The 13766-nt window shown below is 35.8% G+C and overlaps 1 protein-coding gene across 2 annotated transcripts; it reads right to left on the minus strand.

Annotated features, from left to right (window-relative positions):
* Nucleotides 1–5: 5 nt before the first annotated feature.
* LOC105276871 (hrp65 protein) lies at nucleotides 6–11493 on the minus strand. 2 transcript variants are annotated; one of them, XR_893477.2, is made up of 13 exons: nucleotides 11065–11493; nucleotides 10065–10265; nucleotides 9762–9980; nucleotides 9218–9519; nucleotides 8656–8951; nucleotides 8383–8573; nucleotides 8187–8268; nucleotides 7992–8011; nucleotides 1350–1389; nucleotides 996–1066; nucleotides 692–779; nucleotides 377–425; nucleotides 6–124 (listed from the first exon to the last, which is right to left on the minus strand). XR_893477.2 is itself a non-coding variant. In XM_011334849.2 (9 exons), the coding sequence occupies exons 1-9, from the start codon at nucleotides 11476–11478 to the stop codon at nucleotides 4983–4985; spliced, it is 1941 nt and encodes a 646-aa protein (XP_011333151.1). In that variant the 5' UTR covers nucleotides 11479–11493; the 3' UTR covers nucleotides 3791–4982. The 2 variants fall into 2 exon arrangements, 1 of the variants encoding a protein (XP_011333151.1); XM_011334849.2 differs by lacking the exons at nucleotides 6–124; nucleotides 377–425; nucleotides 692–779; nucleotides 996–1066; nucleotides 1350–1389 and adding an exon at nucleotides 3791–5198.
* Nucleotides 11494–13766: the final 2273 nt, after the last annotated feature.

Below are 13766 nucleotides of genomic sequence, written 5' to 3' on the forward strand. Positions count from 1 at the left end.
TGTGCGATATTAATAAGAGTGTATATTTATTAAAATACAAAATATCACAGTCCGCAACTGAATAATTGCAACTTTCCGATCCCTGGAGATTCCTATCCCATCCTATCCTGTATCGCGTAGAACACTGTAACAAATACAAATGGTTTACTTTTATAATAGAATATATTCACAATAAAAATTAGTAGTGCTATATGAATCAGTATATGAACAAACAATTTGTCATCTTGTAGTCAGGACTCTAGCCAATTACTCATCAGTTTATTTTCAATGCAGATATGAAAAAAACTTTGTATAAGTTTAATTAATTATGTCATCGATAAACTAAAAAAATCTAATTTGTAATCATTTTTTACATTCAAGAAATAGTACCACTTACTTTTGAACCAACTTTTTAGCATTTGGTAATCCTCAACACGTACCGAAACCTGCACAAAACATGTTAATGAGAAACAATGTAATGGAGACACAATTAATTAGTTGAAAAATAAACTAAAATAATTGTTTCAAGACTTGCTTCAGATAGAAAAAGGTACACGTTGGAAATTGAGCTTTTGTCATCAGGTTTCAGCCCCGAAAGGATATCATCATTGAAGTCTTGATAATATTTTATCGCAATATTTGATGTATATTATGAAATATTTAATATTTTAATTCTTTGAAGACTGTTTCTGATAAATTTCAATATTCTCACCTTTATGTTAGAGTTGCGTTCATGTAACACGTCAAGCTGCATTTCGTCTGCCCGTCTGATTACGAAATCTCTCCGAAGGAATAAATCCCTTTAATAAAAAAATAAAAAATATCGATATTAGCAACGTTTATATAACTTTCACATTGTAAATCATTTGAATTAATTATTCAGTACACGTTAAGACAATTACAATCATTAGAATCATTTACTATAATAACTATCATCATAAGAAACAAACTCTATCAAAACATATAAATTATAAAAAATAATATACGAAGTATATGTAATAAGAAAATATACATACCTTTAACATATGATGCCATTGCATTTATTAATGCAGAGTATGGGCTCCTCGTTTCAAGAAGCACAACCAACCTGTAAATCATAAAATATTATAAATTGTAAAATTCATCAATATTTTTCCATATCAATACGTAATCAATACGTTTTAGTATTATTTTACTATCATATACGTATTTTCAGAATGAGCAAAGATTCATCAAATTAGTAGAGACCACAACTCTCAAATCTTATTAGTGAAAAGAAATCGGTTAATGCAGCGAAAGTTGAACCGAGTTTACAAACTAGGAAAACTGGACGGTAAACTGATAACTTAAAAGTAATGAAATAAGGGATTTTATTAAAAATTTGAAAGTACCTATATTTGTAACTGCGCTTTAACCGGGTGGTGCAGTAACCTGAAAACACATAATGTATCATAAATATGTGATAAAAGTTTCATAAACATCGTCTTCAGATAATTTTGATTATAATAATTTAAACGTCTATGTAGAAGTTCAGTCTAGAAATATGAGGAATGAGTTGCTCGATAAGTACAAGTGGTAATTAATTGTTGATACTCAAACGTTAGGAATTTAATACAAGCATAATGATTTTTATGTACTATGATAAAACGATGATGAGATTAAAAAGAAAATTTGTGCATATATATATATATATATATATATATATACACATGTACAAAATGTATATGAAAATTTGTATGTGTGTATGCGTGTACAATTTAAATAACTTTGTAGATAAGTATACATGTATAAATTTTTGATTCTAAAAATCCCACACAATATATCGACCTAAAAAGTCAGTAGCTGATGAGAAATAAAATATTAAACCATGAAACATATTCAATAAATACTGAAGTCTGACAAATTGAAATTACAAACGTTTATAAATATAGTATCACGATACGATTATCGTGCATTATTTACAACTTGGTTAAAAAAAATCATCATACCTGAAAGACACTGATTTTAACAGATTATTTCTCATTTTCTTTAGAGTAATTTTTTTATGTTGCGTGTCCGGACTAATCAAATTATATGTTCTAATATCCATAAACCTATAATACTGCAATATGATATTAATGACGTTCATGTCAAAAATATAATTTTAAAGAAACGTATCTCAGAAATTATGTAAAACTTTGAAGATCTCTGAACTTCGCTCGTCTCTGCGTACATTCATCATGTGTCTTTCGAAGCTATTATGCTGCGTTGTTTCGCAGAAATGAGAATATTAGACATATTCGCATTCGCTACTTAGTTTTGCTTGCAATATCCATGTGTAATAAAAACATTTTCTTCCTAAAAAACATTTATCAGTAAAAATCAGCCCCCAATGTCATGAAATCGCGTTTTCTCTTGATCATCATTACGTAAATGCATTTGTTAAAAACTGATATAAAAGATTCGCCGTATGTGTTCCTTGCCACTCGAAGTGACATCACGAATTTATTAAGCTTGTTACTTAATTGATTATCAACGTCACAGCCCAGATTTCAACAGAGTTAGACCTAGACAACCTTTGTTAAGTTCACGTTTAGATATTGTGGTTGTCATAGGTATGGAAAGAAATACCGTCTAGGCTGGCAAGTGTTTAATTCATCACATATTTGTTTAGAATAAGATTTAATATCTCTTTTTCCTTAAGCAAATCGAAGACGAAAGTATCTGTGAAACATGAAGTCATTCGAATATTAGTCGCTTCGCTTGTTATCCCATAATAAATTCCAAACAATTTAATCAATAAATAAGATCTGTCAGCAAACATTACAAAGTAATTCTCAGTTTGCTCATCCATCGTATAATGCTGCTCTAAAAAGATCACATTGGTAACAAGTATTCATAAAACAGTGACTAATTCACATAACTCACATTGAGTGATCGAGTGATCACTTTGTAATTTTTGCTAATATTCAGTCCCACCCGAAGATTACAATAATATTACGCATAATAACAGTTTTACAAAATCTACTCACCTCGTTAACAGGTAGTTCATTGACTAGCAGTTTCGAGTAAGTAAGCCTATCTTGTGATTGCAGTTTCTTCTTCGTTAAAAAGATTCTTGATTAATTATGTTCAGTTCTAAATCAATATTATGTCGCTACTGAAATGTGGAAGATTCTTCAAAATGTAAAGTAATTGCTTGCCTTTCTTACTATGCATGATTCTTAATGAAGAATCAACGTACAACGTACAAGATGTATTGAGAACAAGGAACGAGGGATATTACATCAATACACGTAAAACCTTTCAGTCCATACACTGTAACAACATTGCAATCATTCTGCATTCTAAAGAACGTAACCTTTCAAAAATCTATTTTATAAAGATTAGAAACTTTAAGCAATTAAATCATAATAAGATACATAGACTCGATTATAAGTCCCTTTTGTAAATATTCTGTTTGTGCCCAGATGATCCAATCACTTATTAGAAAATTGTTTCAATGAAGATTTCAGTTGATTTAAACCTTTCGTACAAACGATCAATTTTCAAAATTCGAATTTCATGACGCATCACATCTTTGCCTATTGATATAATTGTTATTAAAGTATACCTTTTTCGCATTGCATATACATGGCACAATTATACAAACAATTATCACATAAAATGCTTTCTGAAAACATTATCAACTTGTGAAACCCTTCAAGAAAGCATAGAAAATTATTTGCTGAAAGCTAAATTATCATCAGATATTTTATGCAATAAAAATATATAGTAACCCACCTTCAAGACGTAATTGTGTTAAACGTTCGCAATTTATAGAAAATAGTGATAAATATTAGTAACTATGATATTTAAGTTTGTATTGTATATATCTTTATTTTTAAAATCACGCTTCTGTTGATTAAGATTCTTCACAAAGTAATTGAATATTATGTTTGCAGTTAATAAGCTGCATGTGTATGTATAATAGATATAGGTATATATAATATCTTATACTAAAATAATTACTGATGGATATTTAAGAAATGACAAATTGCATATACCATCTCATGATGGAACCATTATGCTCGTTACACTTATACGACAACGTAGCACTAGTTGTCACGGTAAAGCAAATGTATCGGTGCAAATCTTGTCCCGAAATTTCAACATTCACCCCAGTCACGATGCTATCATGCTTATATAACCATTGTTCATGTATTATCTGAATAAAGTATAAAATAACAAAGCAAAGGAAACATTCAGTTTCATTGAGAAAGTAATTATGTATTCTCAGCTAATAATAATTAAAACATAATTAAATTTCTTCTCAAAAAAATAATTCAATCGCATCATATACAAGTTAAAAATGGATAAAGCTACATAATTGGGATTTACAGTTTGCAAGATCTTAAAATGAATTATTTCTTGTATCTTCCCTCACAATTATTGTGTATGTATTAATATATGTATATACACCATGATCATGACATATAATATGTTTGAAATACGAAGAAAAATTCCAAAATCATAACAATTTTATGGACCACGAGACGAACCTTCATTTCCATGAAAAATTAAATTGCACGAATCATTAATCCAAGATGCTGTACGCAAGGTGTTACTTTTAACTTGGTATTTTTCGGACTTTGATATGGAGAAGAATATAGTATGCAGTTCGCAAGGTAAATCTTTATAGCTGATAGCGTTAATTCTTAACATCAACGTTGTTAAATAAAACTGTACGTCCGAGAAGAATCGTCATCTGGAGGACGCAGAACCCGTCAAAGTATCAAAACATTATCGCGTCCAAATCAGACTATCATTCGTTTGCAGTCAAGTGTATCAATATCGGACAACATTTAACATCATTTTGATAAACTGTATTCGATTCTTTCAAGCACTCCTTCTCATTTCCTGTTTGATCATTGAGGCAGACGAAGTGATATATAAAAGGTAAAGGAGCGAATAAGAATGAAGAACGTGGTAGCACGATCTGCGAAATGTCGCTTTTCAAGAAGTCAACGAAACAAGCTCGTCTCGGATAGGATTTGCGCAATAATTTAATAACGTCGTCGTTTAGTGGGATAGTCATCCGGGCGATTTCGGTCGTTTCCTTGCCAACGTCCACTGCCACCACTACCTCCGCGACTACCACCCATGTTACCCATGTCAACCCTCATGTCCATCAAATCCATTATCTGTCCGCGGTCATCGTTATAACCCCCACGACTACCGCGATCCATGTTGTTGTACGCATCCATAAATGATTTCGGGTCCTATCGAGTGCGGAACAAGATGCAATTCGTATTGAAAACCCGAGAGTTTTGTTGATAATCAGATGATGAGAATGTTGTTCGCATCGGAAGAACGCACGATACGCGTGTGCGCGTATGTGATTTGCGGATGTACCGCAAGTACATATCGTACGGTTCAGGGCGACCATCCATGTTTGACAGCAGCACAGGTCATCGTGAATTTTCGTCAAATCACATAGAAAAGAAAGGGGAAAACACAATGTTAGATTGCTGTTTGTGCATCGATGGCAGTGAACTGCGCTAAATGTACAGCTTACTAGATTTTTTTTCATCAATTTGTGATATCACTTGGATATCATTAGACCAAGAGAATGCCCAACATAGACAAAAGTAGGCGACACTTTTGTTGTCTGAAAAGATACGAGTTTGCTGCGCGAAACTTCACAATTTCACATCATACAATTGCTTTGCTTCCTCTCAATCATGACTTCAACCCAACGATAAAAGCTCGGAAATCGCACTTGAAACACAACAATAAGTATACGCGCGGGCCACTGTGTCGGCGAATCGTGAGCTTCGGATTGAAATTGAAGTATGATGAAGAAAGATGAATTAATCAATCGATAAATTGATATTGTTATTTATACGCAATAATGCAATAAGCACGTATCATTCATTATGCATTAAAGTTTTCATAAGTTAGGGTAAGAATGAAAAGTCTCATTACGTAGTCGTTTACATGTGTCACATAGTGACAAACGGAAATTGTCCATGTACAAACGTACGTTTGTACGCCTATGCTACTATGCACATTTTAGCCTAAATAGAATTTTTGTAAAAACTCCCCAATCCCATCAGTTTGACAATTATCAAATTGTCATGTAACGTAAGTGACGTAATTGACACAATGAACAGAATTTATGAACGAATTTATCACATGGGTAATTGGAGTAATAAAGTCCTAAGAACAAATGTAGAATAATAGACACTGTAGAATAAAAACAGAATTAATTCATTTTATCGTGTGGTAAATCCGCGGAAGATTCATTAGACGGAAGAAGCCGAGAGTAAGCTTTTACTGCTTAACTTAGTTGAGTACTGACATCAAGGATTTACAACTTTTGAAGCTCAGAGCACGACGCAAGCAGCAAAGAGGCGTGATCAAGGTCTCTAAGCAAGCTCTCTCTTCTAGTAGTGCTCATACTTCAAAGCTGTACCATATTGAGTCAGTCCTATATTTACGTACATGTTCCTACGAGCACACGCGCACACACACGTCAGAATGTGTACAGATGTGTTAGTCTCTCGCAATATATATATATACACACACACATACACGCACGCACACAACGTTTAAGATGAGAAAAATTCTGCAAAGTATACGAAGATTAAATTTCTTGAATAACATTGGCGTGAATAATATAATAATCTTGATATTTGTAGGCGTTTTTTGTTATAGAAAAGTCTAGTTGGGCATTTCTTGGTCGATACTTATAGTTACTATGGAACCATATTACTCACAAGCTCTCCTCGTCACTTCGTTATTCTATTCGTAACTTTTCTCGGGCACCACGATAGGTTGCATGATACAAAAGTCTGAATATTTCCAGTTCCATAGCAAACTAAATTGATCTTAATGCTACTACAGATAATAGGCTACAGAGTCTTCTGTCTGCAACCATGTGGAGAGGCCAACATGGCAGTTTCTCAGATACTTCAGATACTGCAGGAGATGCAAAAAATTCTAAAAGCATATATGACAATACGTCATATATGGCACATCTAATAAAAACTATCACCTGAAAAAGATCTTTTATAGCTAATATCCTTCTTAATACTTGGTAGAATTCAGTGTAAAATTTGTTAAGTCAATTCTCTTGTAAGCTTATCGAGGTCGATTAATAATGATCATTCCTAGCTGCGATACTCGCAGCGGAGTAGCATCAGAATGCTTTCGTTATAATTGGAATTAAAAGCCAGTAATTTGTCCCACAACGTTATTCGTCCCCTCGATATATAATAAAGAAGATTTGAGATTTTAGAGGTCCGAGCGAACCTTGTAATGCATAAAGTCACTAGTATCGGTACTTTCAATGGCAGATTTCGCATCATTAAGAGAACAGTAGACAGTATAAACTCAAATATTCCTGCATCTTGGGATGCATGGATCTAGCAAAAGCGTATCTATGGTAGAAATATGGTCAGTTGAGTGTGTATAGCAGTATGTAGCTATATAACGTTTATAGATTTTCGCACGTATATATATAATAATGCTGGTTAACAGATATCACTTTGAATGTAACCGAAGTCAATGTGATATTGACACTCCTTACAATAAACTAAAGTCTCATGTTTCGTTGGTAGGTACTATGCATGGTACTATGCACATTATTGATCCCTCCACATGTTATTCCATCATGGACGAACTTACTCTCATACTTTATATTACGAATTGCAAAACGTTCAAGACAAAGTAGCGACAATTCGATGGCATTGCAGACATTAGAACTCTGTTTATTGAAGAGCATGCTTAATTGGGGACAATATTAGGGTCTCTTCAACCCTCCTAACTTCGTGATGTGTTGCACACCACGTAAATGATTTCACCTGATCATGCACAACGCAATATTTCATTCACCGTGATGAATGAAGTTTGCACAAAACTCGCGTGAGGACATTCTTTGAAATGGTATCGTCGAGAATAGAAAAAAAGAGAATGTTCATAGAAAGAGAAGTCAAATACTGCGAGGGAGAACAACTTAAAGCTGTAATGCAAATTAATGAAGAAAGTCGTAAATAAAAGGGATACGTTACCACTGGCATGCCGCTTCCACCTGTAAAAACACACACAAATGTATCATTAAATTACGGAATGTCGAGATGTTGAAGCGAATTGATAACTGACCAAATTTTCTATCACACAAACTACAGTTATCGCATCTCTTTAACAGTTAGAATCTCGAGTAATCTCAATCGACAAAAATTGAAAAAGGAAAGCTCATTACTTACCATCCGGTTGGCCATATCCGTCACGATCATTGTTACTGACAGAATCATAATTTTTTCCACCACCACTACGAATTGCCTGCTCCTTGAACACGAAAACGAAATTGTTACTAATGATAAACATATTACGTTTGTAATTGAAAGAAAAGTAACTGCGAACGCTTTAAGAATCATTACATCATTTCATCGCTCAACGAACCTGCATAAATAGGTTATTTTCCTGTTGACGCCTGTGCAGTTCTTCCTCTTGTCTCCTGATGCGAATTGCCATCTCTTCCTGTTGACGACGCCTCAACTCCTCTTCGCGAGTCCTTTGTTCTTCAGCTTGTCGCTCCTTCATCTCCCACTCCCTCTTTTGCCTCTCGCGATCCGCCTCGCGCATACGCAGCTCTGTGTAACGTAATGTAAAACGATCGTTACAATTATATTATTAAAGACGCAGTGTTTTGTAAAGTAATGTTTGAATACGTACGTTCCCTCAGAAGTTCCGTTTCATGTTCGTATCTGGCAAATTCCATTTGAGCCTCTAGTTTCTCCTCCTCCATCGCCATTTCTCGTTTGAGTGCCTCCTCCTTCTGTTTGTACAATTCGTGCAGCTGCTTCCACCTTGTACCGTACTCGTGCTCGAAGCTGCCTACTTGTGCAAAGCGCGGTCCGATGTCGCGAGCTTTGAAGAACTCCGGATTCTTGCGTGGCAGATTTTTGTCGGGATAACCGTCCACGTTATCTTGCTGCTCGAACGGCTCGACGATTACTGGTCGAAGAGAACTGAAACGGTGCAGAGAAATTTGTGAGTTTCTGATACTCTTGTCTTTCATATATTCTTTTCTTCAGTGAGATAATGTATTTCACTTTCAGCACACAGCGACAACAGAAGACTCATCGACCATGTTTCCTATGTGAAACATAACCTAATTTTCTATTCCCCTAGAATTTTCTTATTTGGCACTTGTGCGATGAGAGAACACATCAAACAAGCGTGGCGTCGGGGATGTATCAAAAGAAAAAAAATCAAGAAGAAACCAAAGACTTACGACGTAAGGAAGTAGCAGCCTTCCGTGCATTTCCTCAAAGCCAATTGAGCGGATGGTTTTCGACAAAACTCAATGATTCCTTCACTGGTGGTCTTGCCTCTCTCGTCAACGGTCACCGTCGCACGCTCGATCTCGCCAAACACACCGAAGGCTCTCTCGAGAAGCTCATTCGATATCCATGGAGTGAGATTCCTCACCTTGATCGTCGACGAGTGCGGCGCGAAACGTACTTTCAATGCGCGACCTTTGCGCATTATACCATCTAGCTCGCGTTTCGCCGTTTCGGCATTCGCTTTATAATCCTTAAACAGAACGAGACATCATTCTCGTTACAAGATGTTACAAAATGTAACTTGATAACAATAACGATAGTCAACAACAGATAACAGCAACAATCATAGAATAAATCAGCCTTAAGTTTTTATCATTGATTATCAGACGGTAATTTTTATAATCATATTGTTGCGCAAACTGCATGTAATATTACAATTTAATTGTTGAGTAAATAGAGACATAAATAAATATAGATATGTGAGAAAATTACCATTCTGAGAAAAGCAAAGCTTTTTTCCTTGTTCACAAACAGCTCGGATACCTCCCCATATTTCTGAAACATGTTTTGTATCTCCTCCTCGGTTACGTCATTTGTCAAATTGCCAATATACAAACGATTTCTGCCACTAAACTTCTTCTCTGTTGTCTCTTGTGGAGGAAGCTCGTGAGTTGGTCCACTAATACCCATGACGCGTTCCATTAATCGGTCCTGAAGCGATATACATGCACGTTTAATAACAGCCGCCTAATAAAAATAAAGAGCAGAATATAAAGGAATATAAATTATATTTACATCTTGTGATCTGTTGGCCATAGTTCTGTCGCCGCCACCACGGCCACCCCTTCCGCCTCCTCGCATTCCGCCACCGCGACCCATACCCATTCCACCCATTCCACTCATTCCACCCATTCCACCCATGCCACCACCCATTCCACCCATACTCTCGGACATGGGGTTATCCAAGCCTCCATCCATGGAATCGTTCATTTTCATCTATGAAAATACATCTCCAGTTCTTATGCTACCTTTGTAAAGAGAATTACAAAACTAATTTTGCCTTTTTCATATTTTCTATTTATATATTTATTATTTATTATTATTTATATTTATATAATTTATTTATTATTTATATATTTATTAAATAACTTATTCAGAAATACATAGTGATGTACAAAACTTTTTATATTAGCTTTATATCATTAAGGATTAAAAAGTCTAGACGTTTTACGTTTAAATAAATAAAAAACACGTGCAACGCGTGAATTTAGGAACTTGCGCTCGTGCCATTTTACATACAAGAACGCCATTTTGTATTCACTAATCCTGCGGCGAAGCAACTTGGGGCACGAACCACGTTCGTCTTACAAGCGTACATTACTGAATCGCCATAATTAACGCGGCATATCGCGGCATGTAACGTACACAAATATCGTACTTATAAAAAACATCGATCCATTTTTATCATTGGAAATTCTTGCGTAAGCACCCTTTCCGGCGACGAACGCATCGGAAACTGCACGCACCGGAAGAGCGTTTTTACGTGCGAGCGACACATGCACGTGGCCTGTAGATACTCGCAAGAAAAGTACTATTTTCGCGATTGCGTTTACGCGTACGTCGGAATTCGCGCGTTCTCGCCATTTATCGAGTGTCGCTCGACAGCCGGTGCTCGGGCGGCCGCGTTCTCTCATCGGCAACATGGCGTCGGAACGGTGCTCCGACATGCTCCGACACGCAGAATGAACCCTGCGGACGATCATCGGTTGAAACGGACGTGAATCGAGGAACTTACCGCTTCGTTTCTTCCACTGCCACTGCCGCCGCCGCCACCGCCGCCCATTCCGCCACCGACGCCCATTCCGCCACCGCGTCCACCCGAGAACCTCGTGCCGCCTTTTCGGCCGCGAGGTCCGCGATTTCCGCTTCCCGGCGGATTTCGCTCGCGCGGATTCTCATTGCTGTTCTCGACCGGTGCGCTCGTCGTCTCTGATTTCACGTTGGGAGTCTCCGTGCCAGTCATGACTGTCCGCGTCCGTTGTTCTGCGTCGTCGTGCCAAGCGGCGAGCCGAAGTTGAGTTCTGCGTAATCGAAATCTCCAGAAGAGCCCGTCCGAGACAACGTCCGACGCCAAAAAGAGACCAACGAGCTCCCTTGCAGTGGGTGATATACTAGCTACTCCCTCTTCTTCGCTTCCGTCGCAATGCATGGTGGGAACGTCGAGCGCGGTGGATTGGTCGAGTCCAGTCACGTGGTGAGAGCGAGTTACAGGCTGCCACGTTTCCTGAACAAGCATTAGTAACTAGAGGAATGATGCAAGTTAATTTAATTTTCGTAAGTGCTCAACGTTATTCGAAAAAAACTTTGTTGAAAAAACGCATTGCTTTTCAATCGTACTATTTTGTAATAAAAGTATTCCTTTGTTGCATACTGATGAATACTAGTAGTACTAGAGAACCTCAAGTAATAGTATGGACATCGTGGATCGAAAATGGCGTTCGTATGGTCACTATCATCTATAAGGAGTATACAATATAACCTTCCTTACTTTAGGATTAAAAATATTAGTGTAAGAAAAGTAAGCGAAATGACTGGGTATTGTGTACGAGGTTGTACAAATAAGGATAAAAGAAGATGTTACATGGCAACTTTGCCAACAAATGCAGAAAAACGAGCAGTATGGATATCCTTGGTGGAAAAATTTCTCAGATTTTTTCAGGATGTCTCAGAATTGTTTTTAGAATTGGAACGATTTTTATTCCTCATAACTTAGACAATCAGAAATACTCTCAAAAATTATTACTATTTTACAGAAATGTTCATACTTAGAGATGCTGAAATATTCTCAAAATTCTCATCCAGTTATTTCTGAAAAATTCTGAAAAATTATTATTTTCTCAATATTTTTCAGAAATGACTGGATGAGAATTTTCAGTATCTCTATGTATGAAAATTTATAAAACATAATAAAAAGTAATGATTTTTCAAATTTTTTTAGATTTTCTGATTTATTCTGAGAAACGTTCCAATTTTTTTAGAAAATATGATAAATTTTTCCACCAGGAATATTTATTTTATAAAGATATTGTTATTTTCACAATTAATGTTAGGTGCAATTTCTTTTTCTAACAAAGATGTATTTTATTTAGTAGAGTCCCTTAATTGATAAACCTCAAATCCGCCATTTTCGATCCCACCAATCAGGTGCGAATCCACGATGTCCATACTCTTACTTAAGGTTCTCTAAGTAGTACATACTAGTTGAAAATAAAACTATATGTGGCCCGAGATATTGAGTCGTACTACTAGCTCACATTTTGATCAAAGCGGTGGAGACTCGTGGCGGACCTGTTGGGAACTAAAAAATCGGAACATACTAGTGATCTGTTCTTATAGCTGCTGAACTGGGGCAATAAGGAAAAATATACTTATCTCACTTTCAGCAGTGCAACTATAAAGAACGGAGCACAGGTATAAATATTGCACGAAGCGCTTGCAGAATTGCAATTCGCCCATTCATTCAAAGATCATCAGCATCTGCACAATGGCAACTGATCTATATTCGAGTCTTCTTTACATAATTAATGCTGAGTATAATTCAATTCAGATACGATAACAAGCTACTGTATTAAAGTAGTAGCATAATTCAAAGACTGGTCAGAAGTTTTTTTTCACAAAGTTTTTATTTATGGCCACGCGCGCGTGCAGTCGTGAATACAAACGCAATCATAATCTAAGCGAAAAGTATAAGTTTTACCTTATAATAAATTCCCTGGTGGCCGTCTGCGTATCGGGCATCCGTATCGCAATTTAAATGATGAATTGTGATTGTAGTCGTGTGATGTAAGACAATCAGTAATGCTATACTTGGCTTTGTAGCTGCGATTATTAGGCCTGATAGTGTCCCCGAGAGATTGTATAACAATCAGGACGATTCTCTCCAGAGAGAATAGTACACTGTGTACCAGCTATTTACAATGACTCTGGAAATTATTAATATTTTAGTGCATAATGTTTTTTATACATGCATAACATATAATACATATATTTCGAAAACAAAAAGAATGATTATATCTCTTAAATTATTTTATAAAAATTAGAAACATTAAAAAATAGATATGTCTTTTGTAATTCATGAAACTCTATTTCTCTGATGAGGTTTATTCCACAAGTTTATACATTTTATCTTTAACCATATTTTGCTCATGTCAATCAAACGATTTTTAAAGAGCCTAAAGTCATCATTTATCGTGATGAAACTAAGACAGTGAATAAAAAATTGGCTTCGTTATGGAAGCACTTGAAAGATGATAATACGAAAGCGAGAGGAAAAGGGCAGAACGTATACATATGTTAAAGTGTCGGTTTAGCGCCGTACATATATGGTGAGCCAAATCTATCGGACGACGTTTTAGAACTTTAGAGGCACTCCAATGAATTTCATTCCAATAATTTTTTTCTTACTAAAATAATAATATTTTTCGGATATAAATTATT

This window comes from Ooceraea biroi, chromosome 3, assembly GCF_003672135.1.
Source record: "Ooceraea biroi isolate clonal line C1 chromosome 3, Obir_v5.4, whole genome shotgun sequence".
NCBI lineage: Eukaryota > Metazoa > Arthropoda > Insecta > Hymenoptera > Formicidae > Ooceraea > Ooceraea biroi.